The following is a 12,042-nucleotide window of genomic DNA, read 5'->3' on the forward strand; positions in this document are numbered from 1 at the left end:
AGTTTGCGTGCAACATGCTTTAGTATTGTCTTTTCTCTTAACCCCAAGGTGTGTTCTAAATGAAAGAGAATTTCAGTTTAAAATAAAAAAGCCCCAGTCAGGAGAATGTGGGTTCTCTTCTCCCAGATGGACGTTGTGCAAGCAAAACTTCATGGTAGAATTCTTTATACTGTGTTTTTGTCTTAGACTACATGTAGCAGTATTTAATCATAAGTAAATGCAACTGTATTTATTTCCTTAGGTTTGTCTGAAGTATTACGAGCACGAATTTGTAGAGCTGGCTTGTCAGTGCCCTGCTGTGGTGTGCTGCCGATGTTCTCCCACCCAGAAAGCTCACATTGTGAAACTCTTACAGCACCACACGGGGAAGCGCACATGTGCAATAGGTAACCGCTGGCATGGTCTTCACTGGCAGTAGCTGGAATCTGTAATACACGTCAGCAGTAGATGGCACCATTGCGAAATAATTGAAAACAAAACCAAAGAGGCATTGTTATCAACAGCCAGGTTGTAGCTGTGGCAGAAAATGCCATTCTATGAGAGGTGTGGTCATCTTCTTTATTCCACAGGGAAAAGTCTTGATTGCTGAAGTAATTAACCATAATCCGTAGATTAATTTTAAGAATTTAAAGGTGTATAAGAGCTTTCTAAAGTATTGTAAGGCCAGGAGAGTAAAACCTCTGAAGAGCTGAATATTGCTGTGACGTTTTCCAGGTGATGGAGGAAATGATGTCAGCATGATCCAGGCAGCAGACTGTGGAATTGGAATTGAGGGCAAGGTAATGTTAACAGTTCTGTTGTCAAATGTGCGCAACGTAGTATATAGTAACATGGGATTAGAAAATCTAGTCTTAAACAGTAGTGAATTGATCATCTCTAAGATATGCTTTAGAAAAAAAATGCTTAGTCTTTGAACTAGTACTGTCTTTGCTTCTATGACCTCTGCTTTATCTTTTTAAGCACAAAATCCAAGAAAAGCAGAAAACACCATCGTTGTTTCTGTGTAGCATTTACCTGAAAGAAGCAGGATAGGCAATGAAGCTTATTTGTAACAGTGACAGCATCTTAGAATATGCACAAAAAGTTGTTCTTTCTGCCTTGTTACAGGGTTGATTTCTGAAGCAGGAGCAGACTTGGCTTTTAAAATTCATTATCACTTCGAACTTCGGCATTTGAAGCACATCTTTTACACTGGGTCTCATATTTGAAATATTTTTGTTTTGTTCTAGGAGGGAAAACAAGCTTCCCTAGCAGCTGACTTTTCTATCACACAGTTTAAACACATAGGCAGGCTGCTGATGGTACATGGTCGAAACAGTTACAAAAGATCAGCAGCACTTGGTCAATTTGTCATGCACCGAGGCCTTATTATTTCAACTATGCAGGTATCTGAAACTTTCTCTGAATAGTTAGTAATACTGTGTCTGTCTTTGAAATGTCACAAAATCTGAATCAACCAGTATTGTTATTTTTTTCTTTGTTGTAATTTCTTGTATATAGAAATATATTAAATACATGCACTTCTCTGCTTTTTTTGTAGGCTGTATTTTCATCAGTCTTCTATTTTGCATCTGTTCCCTTGTACCAAGGATTCCTAATGGTAGGGTAAGTCAAGACCAACAGTTACAGTATCTGGTAATAAACATAGCAAACTAACCTGTTAAATGACATCATGTAGTTGGTGTCTGCCACGTTTTTCATACATTTATCATTGGTACGCTACCAGAGTCTGGAATGAGTCTACAGAGAGAAGTCAAAGTAGGTTGAACATGCACTATTTGAACCTCATTATCAGCCCTCCAAGGCGAGGGGTCTGCATAGCCTTAGAAGAAGATGCCCTGTAACCTTTTTCACATACGGGATGAAAGCAGCAGAGGAGATCTCCCAGCGCAGTTCAGCTGGTACACACGCGGCCATAGAAGCTTCAGGGAGAATCACAGATTTTTCTCTCAAAAATGGAGCTGAAGCTGCTGGCTGAAATTTCGGCCGAGGGCACTCCCCAGGTCTGCCACATAGATTTGTGTTCAGGTGAATGTGTGCAGGAGTAGGTGCACCCTGGTCTTGTTGCAGAAGCTGCTTTAATGATACGGTTCCCCAAGTCATACAGCTGAGGGATATACGCATACATCGTGTCTGTCCCTGCCCTTCTGTCCCAAGAGCTTCTTTTTTATACTCCTTGTAAACAATAACAACTTACATCCATAGCAACTTCAGTCCTGGTCAGATGAAGGTCTGGTTGCCCCATATGCTGCAGAGGCAGGCAGTGGACCTCTCAAAAAGGTTTGTAAATAGTTGTGCTGAGTTCTAGGAAAGTGTGTATTAAAGTGTGCATCTGGCGTGTGCATGCTGGAGTCCAAACTCATGTACAGAGCCACTAAGACTTCTGTGGATCCACCTCCCTACACCGTGATAGCTGGAATATAGCGTGTGGCTTTTCTTCAGTTCTCATTCCATCGTCTGTGGATGAATTTAAAGGGCAGGCCTTTGAACTGGTTGTCCAGAGTGCAGGTGCATGGGGAGGGTTGTAACAGGAATAAGCTTGAGTGATATATATATAGAAGAAAAATGCATTTACTGTTTTTGAATGTATAAAAGCTCTGTAACTTCTCACAACGTGTAGCTCTCAGATGCACAAGAGCAGGTTGCGTGGGTAAAGCTGTATTGGTAAGCTGCCTCAGTACTGGGTAGAAGAACCAGTTTAATTCTGTATGCATAAAAATAATAATTTAACTCGCTAAATCAGTTTAAAATCCTGTCATACAAAAGTGTCGGTCTTTGTGCTTTCCTTTCACCTAGGTATGCAACCATATATACTATGTTTCCAGTCTTCTCTCTGGTATTGGATCAGGATGTGAAGCCAGAAATGGCATTGCTGTATCCAGAACTTTATAAAGATCTCACAAAGGTATGAATGGCCTCAGTGCTCGGATGTGAACAAACGCTGAAATCCCTGGTGTGCAAAACTGGGAATCCTTACTGTCAGTTTCTTAAGGTATTCCGTGCAAGGCAGATGCGCAAATAATGTAATACAGACTTTTGTACTATGAAAATAATCCATGGTACCAAACAGTCTGCTCAGTTTTATTTGCATGTGTTAAGTCACCAGTGGTTGGACTGACATAATTCATACCTGAAGGTATGTTGGTGGTAGAAGTTGCTTTCAGTCTGGCCCAGGGATCTCTGATCTGCAGTTATTTACACTCACTTTTTCACAGCTCCTTTTTCCTTTTTAACTGGTAGATTATTTTATAGATTTTTATTTTTGTTCTCTAACTCCCAGAAATTACTGAGCTGTCCAAAAGCTGGCGTTCTTTAAATAACAGATATTGAAGCTGATATATCTTAACTGAATCATCTGTAGATGCTGCTTTCTGTGTGTTTGCAGACACTTGCAGACAGGGAAAAGTGTACAATTTCTTTACCTGTAAAAGTGAAACAAATCTCAAGATTCTGTTTTCGTAAGTTTTTTGACATATGCTTCTGCTCTTATCTTAAACTGTCAGCTGGAAAAGTTGGGTGCCAAAGCAGCAGCAGACAGTGCTTTTAGGGACAGTAGATTCTTTGTAGAGGTGTCTAGAAGTCCAAAAGCAGGCTCTAGTTGAAGAGGGTGCAAACTTTTTGGAGCCTCTGTCTTTTTGGTTGTACTAAACTAGCTTTTAGCTGGGTTCATCTGGGAGATTTTGTTTCTCTTCTCTTGGAGATCTTGATTTCATCTCTTTCTTCTCTTCAGAATCTTTAAAGTTTCTTTGTTGAGGTTTCAGCCTATGACTAATCTCAGTAAAGCATGGCTGTGCAGCTGCCAAAGGCGGTTGTGAGCTGGCCTCTGGACATCTGTTGATGGAACTTGGAAGCATCTTACTTCCAAAGAGCGAAGTTAACCTGTGCGCGGAAACTGCCCAGGATGAGCAGATGAATACAGGATAAGGTTTTTTGTTTAGGCTTAAATGACAGTTCTTGGAAATGCTGAATCACTGGCTTTCCCAGCTCATGTTGCACCTCTGTGAATACTAAGTAAGTAGAACCCCAACAATTCTCTTCAGGAGAAAAAAAAAAAAAAAGAGAATGTGGAGAAACTGGAGAGTACAGTTCAGTGCATCCTGTGGGGCAGGTGATGATGGATGAGTAGTACAAAAAGTTACTTGACTTCCCTATTACAAGGTAATCTTACTGTGAGTGTTTATTACAACAATTTATGATCATACTGCCTTAGTCATTAAAATATGAAGCCTACGTATTTCTGCACATCACTTTTCAAATTATGGACTCTAAATGCAAATCTCTGCCAGTGCTGTTCAGCTAGTGCTGCTCAGATGTGTGGTGACAAGGACTGTGATTATATCCCGAAGAATTAATTTCTTTTCTGGGATATGCTAGTGTTGAAAGTGGTTTTTAGATTTTTTAAAAGAATAAGATACATTGGCACAAGTCATCGACAGATTCTTGTTCCGGTGCCAGAAGAGGAGAAAATGGGCAAGGCTGAGAGAGGAGTGCAGGCACACACCCTGGAGGACACGCTGTGAAGCTGGTGACAATTTGCAAGGAAGTGCAGGAGGGCTCCCTGCTTTCAGCTGAAAGTGATTCGTTCTGTAGAGGCTGAGGAGTGATTTAACCCTTCTAGTTCCACAAAGGTGGACCAAAACTCAAGCTCATTCTTATTTCATAAATCTCACTAATTGGGAGCTGTGCTCAAAGGTGAAAGCAGTGTCCAGTACTCAAAGAAAAATGAGTAGGCAGTCACAGGAGGAAAAAAAACTGGTTTCTTTGTACTTGTACAAGAATTTTTTTCCCATATGTTCAGTTTGCTACCAACGTTCTAGACTATGCACAGAATTATGAAATGTCCTTAGCACCTTGCTGTGAGTTCTGTCTATTCAAGAATATGTTTTATCCTCTACTGAAATAATAGAAAGAGTTAACTCATCACTTTCAACAGCAAGGAAGCAGATTTCTTTCTGAAGTGCTGATCCTTGCCTGTTCTAGATTGATCACTTCTTTTGTGGCAAAATGCTTTGTTTGTCGTTTTATTCCTTTAAATGTGTATCCGTTCAGCTCTGCAGCGCTATGTATCTCCTCAGTGTCCTCACAGGATGTGAGTGTCGTATGCACGTGTACAGCATTTATTCCCTGCTCTATGGATATGTTTTGATCTATAACACTCACAATCACAAGAAGATTTAAAATCTGTTTGGTAATAGTTACTTGAAAGCTTACAGTAGTCGTACTTTTATTCTGTGAATACAGATAGTTTACCCAGCTTTTAGAAGTGCGTAGTAACTGCAGTTTTGCTTGAAGTTCAGGTCCATGGGTACACTGACAATGCTATTTTCCTTGAAGACTGCATTTTACAAAACAGATGTAAAAACACTTTAAATCAAAAAACCCCTAATTTTACTGTAATTATGCCTCTGAAAACGACCCAGGGCACTGCAGGCTAAAGTACCTTTGCTGTTAAAGACTGTAACTGTCCTACCCCCAAATCTGGACCTTTGTGCGCTTTCTATACAAGTTTGTAGTGAAGAATCATCAAGACGGGTAGAAGCCTTTTAGCCTATATCACTTGAAAGACTGCTTATTTTACTTGTAAAATGTCTCCCTAGTAATTAACTATTAAAAAAATATAAACTGAGTAGTTTTTCTTTTTTTTTGAAGTTGTGTTTAACTGTCCTCTCCCTTGTTCCCCTTAGGGAAGATCTTTGTCATTTAAGACCTTCCTCATCTGGGTTTTAATCAGTATTTACCAAGGTAGGAGAGAGTCCTGCTTTTACTGAACTGAGAATTTTTTGTCTGCTATTAGCAATATTGTTTTTCAGCTGCAGGTTGAATTCCCAAAGCTTAACATTTCATCAGCAGTTATGTATATTGCTTTCTGTTTATCTCGTAAATCGATATTCCTGTAGTGTGCCAGGCCCATTCACAACGTGGCGTAGATTGGTGTTTTTATTGGTGCATGTCGCCTGAAAAAAGGACATCTTTTTAATTAAATGCTAATCCAGAAAAATTTTAATGAGTGCTTATCACATTGCATATATTTACACAGTAGTTTTCTTTCATGGAGTGACAGAAGTACTGTTGAAGAAATCTGAATTATGTAATCAGTTAAAAGTAATTACATTTTCAACAATATCTCATTTATTTGTAGCACTTGACAAAATGAGGTTAATTAACAGTTCATCAGATATATTGCACTAAAAGGTGTTTAATTTTCTAATAGTCTTGTTTCTTTACTGCTCTACTTCGGTTGTTTTATTGCATAGTACAAAGTATAGTAACTATCACTTCTTTTAGGAAGGTCAATATTGTTACCTTATAAAAAAAATTACTGGGCAAGTTTTCATAATAAGCAACCAGACATTCAGTGAGCAGTTGTGAAACACTGTGCAATGAAATTTCAGTGACTGTTAACGTTGTGTGCCCTTCCCAGGTGGTATCCTGATGTATGGAGCCCTACTGCTTTTTGAATCTGAGTTTGTACATGTTGTTGCCATTTCCTTCACTGCCCTGATCTTGACTGAGCTCTTGATGGTTGCACTGACCATACGAACGTGGCACTGGTTAATGGTGGTGGCTGAATTCCTCAGTCTTGGCTGCTATGTGGCCTCTCTTGCATTTCTAAATGAATACTTTGGTGAGTAATAGTAAAAGTATTTTAGCAAAAAACTGTGCTTTATATTTTTAATGTTTTCCTCTTTTCTTTTTCTTAATTAAGAATAGGTGATGCTGTGCTTTGTGAAATACAGCTTTCTCCATAAGAAAAATGACTGAGTTGAAACTAGGCTTAATTAATGTAGATTTAAATATTCTCTCACCGTGTTCTCCTAGAGTTTGAAATCTTTATGCCTCTTGGTGTGGTTTATCTAGATGATTAACTTTACTCAAACCACGCATGCTTTTTCCGTCCTTGATCAGACCTTGACATTGTGTACCTTAAATTGGCTTTGAGATTTGCCCTATTGAAATAGATACAATTTTTTAAAAATCAGGATCTTAGTCACCGAGTTGGTGAATTATTTTGTATGCCAGACCAAGTGTCCCTCATTAGATCTAACGCACAAGCTTAAAAGAGCTGAAGTCTTGCTACAGAGTGAGGCAGAAGGCTGTTAGCATAGGTACTTTATATAAAAATAATTGTTTCATAATTATATTAAGCTTATGTTAAGCTTGCTTTAAATTGTAGTGTGCCATACTGTGTCTGGAGGTTTTCATTGCTCACAGCTCACAAGCTGAACGAACACATTTTACCTGCAAATCTTAATGGTCCAGATCAGAGCATCAAGATAATACTTCTTTTCATATCAAATTATCCTTCAGTAAAAGCAAGTGTCTACGTCTTGGTGTGGTTTTACAAATGTAACTTATAGAAACACATATAACAACTTTGATTATATCACAAGGAGCAGAATCCAGCTCTGTTTTTCTCCGTTTGCCAGGACCTGATGAGTAAGGAGTTGCCTTTCCTCAGTTGTCACTTCTCACTGCAGAATTAAACGTTATATGGCAGTTCCTAGGAGTCCCGTAGTTCTGCTTTCACTCTCTCACGTCCCAGGTGTTTGACACCAGGGTAGTGTATTTGCATTATACAGTTATTGTTTTAATCAGCAAGTGCTTCGCTGCCTGTGTCAGGTGTTCTGTTACTTCCCAGATTTCTCAGGAGTCACATTTTAGTGAAGACACAACCCTGCTGGGTCTCAGTACTTGCGGGTTTGCTGGGGCACCTTTTCCTAACGCTGACACACAGACTCTTTAATAGTTACCGGGTTGACTCCTGAACCTCCACAGCCAGATTGCAGGTGGAGGGGACAAGCGGGAGCAGATGCAGGTACTGGCTGGCTAGTCCAGACTTCAGAACTTGCTACTTCACCTTTTTAAGTCCTCGTGGTGCTGCCAGCCGGTCCTTCCGTCCCTCGCAGGAGCTGTGCGGTGAGGGCACCTTTGGGTGGCGGTCCCAGCGGCGGGGAAGCTGCAGGTGCCTTGCTCCCATGAAGGGCAGCACTGTAATGTCCTCCTGTATCTGCTGGACTAGTCCCAGGAGCCGAGTCCATCGGCAGCTGCAAGCTCCTGCAGCCTGGGGCTTGGCTCCACTCTGTCATCGTCAGGGTACTGGGACGGCTGCAGTTCCATGGGCTTCGTAAAGATGTTTTACTCGTGTTAGTCATCGGTTAATCTGGAACAATGCATTGCAGTTAGTCTCGCTTCTGCTTGATGCTCTACCTTTATTTAATCTGTCACATTATAATGGGGGGAGCCCCTTTTTGGGCACGTCATGTGGTATAAACCTGGGTGACGGCTTGTGGTTCAAGGTGTGGAACAACTTCCATGTACCAGGGGAAACGACCCGGCCCAGCACCGCGTGACTGCGTTGGCAAGTAAGTGGTTTCGTTTGATGATGTTGCTTATAAGCATCATCTCCAACCACAGAAATGATATCGCAAGTATGAGCGGGCACTCAAAAAGACAAACTATTTGATACTGCCCCACAGCTCCGACTCACATAAGGAAATCAATTTGAGGTTTCTGAGTTAATTGCACATAGCAGCCTTATTGGGCATGTCCTGGTGATATATCGCAGGGGCTTCTCGTATGTCTAAGCAGACTGAGGCTAAAATGTGTAACAAGTTTATACGTTGAAATCTAATATACAAAGTCTTTTTAATGAGTGAAGTTGGAGCGGTAAAGCATTTCTTTACTGCATTTTCTGAAGTGAATTTTCATTCACATCCAAACAGTGCTGATCAAGTTGTTTATACAGTAAATTACACCTTGAAGTAAAATGTAAGAAAACTATTTACAATCTTAAAACACAACCAAATATGAAATCTCTATATTTTCCAAGTGTTGGGGTTTAACTGCTTTTTAAACTATTCTGATTTTCATGGGAAAGGCGATAATACTCCAGTTAATGCTACTAACATCTTTTTCATTTCCTTTTTGTGTAGCTAACCTGTTCGGGTTGGTTTTTTTCCTGCATAACTTTCATATTTTCTGTAAATCTATCCTTTCATTTCCATTCTCCCTCTCTGAAACAGGTATAGGCAGAGTGTCTTTTGGAGCTTTCTTAGGTAGGTGAAGTTTAACTTTTCTTGGAAGTGTTTTTTTAAGTCTTTAAAAATTCATTAAAGGGTAGTAAATTATTTAATATACACATTTGTAAAGAATGGAAAAAAAGTTAAAAAACCTAATTCTTCAAGTTACCTGGGTTCTGGGATTTTTCCACTATAATTAAGTATGACTTGACCATCATAAATACAGTCAAAAGATTCTAGTAGCCGGTGTGGAGCGTCACCGTACTTGTTAATGTTTGTCACTTTTCAGTGTGGCTTGTGGCAGTATCACTGCATTGTCTTCCCTTTCAGCTTTGGGGCTCTGATTTAAGCTCTGAGGTTTTAAGAATCATTCAGTCTAGTGGTTGTGACCGTTTCAGAGAAAAATAATCTGAATATGGAGTAAAGGATCTTAAATGGTAGCAGAATTTCTGATTGGGGATTTGTATTATAGTGGGTAAAAATCTTTCTTACTACTAGAAGAAAAAGCTGCCTTAACTTCTTATTATGAGAAGGTCTTGCTTTTAAACTGATACTCTGTTTCCCCTAAAATTATTTTGTGCTGCAAAACAGTGTAAGGACCCTAAAGGAACTCTGAAGTTCTCTCTAAAGAAAAAATAGTTGGCAAAAACAAAATGTTGAGGTTAACTTTCTTTTTCTGTTGTTTTGTTGCCTGCCTTTTTGTTTTGTTTTGTTTATTTTGCATGGTCTTGAACAATAGCATAAACAAATAGGAGAGTTTCATTGACTTTGCAGTCAGTGTAACGTGCAGTTTCCATATTACCAGCTCCGGTTACTTATTTTCCCTTTTTCTTTCTGCAGATGTTGCCTTTATCACAACTGTGACCTTCCTGTGGAAAGTGTCAGCAATCACTGTTGTAAGCTGTCTTCCACTTTACATTCTCAAGTACTTGAAGCGCAAATTTTCTCCTCCAAGTTACTCCAAGCTTACCTCGTAAAAGTAATTCTGTTCCTATGGTTTTTCACTCACACCGGTCTGCAAACTGCACATTCACTGTGCTGTAGTGTCTATGGTTTTATGTGGACTAAAGAAATTTTTTTAAAATTAAAAATCAAAAGTGATAGAGTGAATAGAGCACAAAAAGAGGAGGAAACATCTGACAGGCACCGTAACACCAGAAGTACATTAACAAGACTATCAGAGATAAACTAGATTTTCTTCATGTTGATTTTTTTTTTTTTTACTTTCAGTTGCTATGATTATAAAATAAAACTGAATTACCTTTGATTTGACAATGCTTCTGAATGGTTTCATTGCTACTGTAAAGGATTTTTTCCTACTGTACTAATCTTCTGCAAGTTGAATTGAAAGTTTTGTTATTTATTACATAACTTCCCTTCTTTAATTATTGCATAACTTCCTAATTCAAGTCCTTTCCTTTAATGTTTATATACGGAAAATTTCATTCGTCCAGACTTAGCATAACACACCTAATACCTGTAAATGCCCATGTCTGTATTAGCAGCTAACTATTATTCCTCATCAGACATTGAGTAATATGCACTATTTGAATTATGTACAGATGTCTGCATAGCACAGTATTATTTTAGGAGCTGTTGTCCTGTTCTGTACTCTCCATTTCTGGCACCGGTAAATTACAGATCTGTGACGCTGACAGCAGTTCTTTTAAATGCACATTACAGCCAGGTTGCACAAAAGCTGTTTAAAAATGAAATGATAAATTCTGTACATAATTCCACTGCACCTGTTGATCTGTACAGGTATCAAAGACATGGCTGCTCAGTAAATATGTTTTAAAATTCTTACTCATTTTGTATTTGTAAAACTGCAAATAGTGTCAAAGTACATTTCTATATATGAGAAGTCCAGTAAACCTTGTATTAGCTAATATGTTTAAATTGCCTTGTAATCTGTTTACTTAGGTTACTCAGGTAAAAGAAAATAAGATGAACACATGAACATTATGGTAGGAAAATCTATCATCTTCCAAGTTGTAAATGTTATGTTTTTAGAATTTAGTTTGGGTATAAACTTCTTTAAAAAAAAAAAAAATCAAAACATTTTTGCTTGCTGTAAACTGTCAGCGTTGAGTAGCTCGGCTGAGTTACGACACTTTACGGCGGCTGAACATTTGTTCCAGAAGCTCGTAGACTGATGCAATCTGAAGGGTCCAAATCTTGCATACTGGAAGTACTGGGAAGTAGGATATATTATTTTAGATTCCCATTGTGGTATAACTTTGCTTTCTCAAGAAGTACGTATAACAAATTTGGCATAGTCTGCTAATCAGTGGAAAGGAACAGCGTAATTATCCATGCTTTATTTATTAAATATTTATGTGCGTGTTTTTAAAGAACACTTAATATGGACATCATTTTTATGTTTGACTGAATGCCTTTACAGCATAATTCCTTGTTTAGTCTCTCACAACATTGCCCTTATGCCATTATATTGGATGAGTAATATTAAAGTGATAAATCCAGCTACTTCCTGGGAGAGCAGAGGGAACTGCTGCAGGGCTGTTGGGACTCCACCCCACTCCCATTAATTTGTGTTTTGAAAGTTTTTCTTACCTAGCTATTTATCTGCTTTTTTTAAAATATTATTTTCATTCCTCATTATAAAAGCAATAAAGCCTAATTTCTACCAAATATTATTAATGGTATATGTATTAAATAAACTACTGAAGTAGCGTTTCTTTTAATTACACGATATTGCAGACTTAATTAGCTCTGTCCCTCTGTAAAGTCACTTCTGCGCAGCCCCGCAGGATGGCGCTGTTCCCGCACATCCCAGCCGCAGCCACCTGGGCCGGGCCGCCGTTCGGCACCGCGCTCCGCGCCTGGGGGTTTAGTTCAGCCCTGCGGGAGGCTGGTTGCCGATTTGCTTTAATTTTCCATTTTTCCCCAAATAAGCAGTAATTACTCTGAATCAATTGAGAAAACTCTCCAGCGTGCAGTTGTTCTGAAATGTTGATGATGGTTTTTCTTCAGACTTTTTTTTTTGCCTTAAATGTTGCGA

General features: G+C 39.0%; 1 protein-coding gene across 2 annotated transcripts in view; it reads left to right on the forward strand.

The window, feature by feature from the left end:
• The window catches only part of ATP9B (ATPase phospholipid transporting 9B (putative)), a 167,799-nt gene extending 156,127 nt beyond the window's left edge, over positions 1-11,672 (forward strand). The window contains exons 22-30 of one of the 2 annotated variants that reach the window (XM_037378763.1): positions 242-386; positions 715-779; positions 1,230-1,385; positions 1,541-1,605; positions 2,797-2,905; positions 5,685-5,742; positions 6,422-6,625; positions 9,024-9,056; positions 9,861-11,672. In XM_037378763.1, coding sequence (XP_037234660.1) covers positions 242-386; positions 715-779; positions 1,230-1,385; positions 1,541-1,605; positions 2,797-2,905; positions 5,685-5,742; positions 6,422-6,625; positions 9,024-9,056; positions 9,861-9,997 — 972 coding nt within the window. In that variant the 3' untranslated portion in view covers positions 9,998-11,672. The remainder of the gene's footprint in view (positions 1-241; positions 387-714; positions 780-1,229; positions 1,386-1,540; positions 1,606-2,796; positions 2,906-5,684; positions 5,743-6,421; positions 6,626-9,023; positions 9,057-9,860) is intronic. The other variant, XM_037378764.1, reaches the window with a different exon arrangement.
• The last annotated feature ends 370 nt before the right edge of the window (positions 11,673-12,042 follow it).

Source organism: Falco rusticolus, chromosome 3 (genome assembly GCF_015220075.1).
Source record: "Falco rusticolus isolate bFalRus1 chromosome 3, bFalRus1.pri, whole genome shotgun sequence".
Taxonomy (NCBI): domain Eukaryota; kingdom Metazoa; phylum Chordata; class Aves; order Falconiformes; family Falconidae; genus Falco; species Falco rusticolus.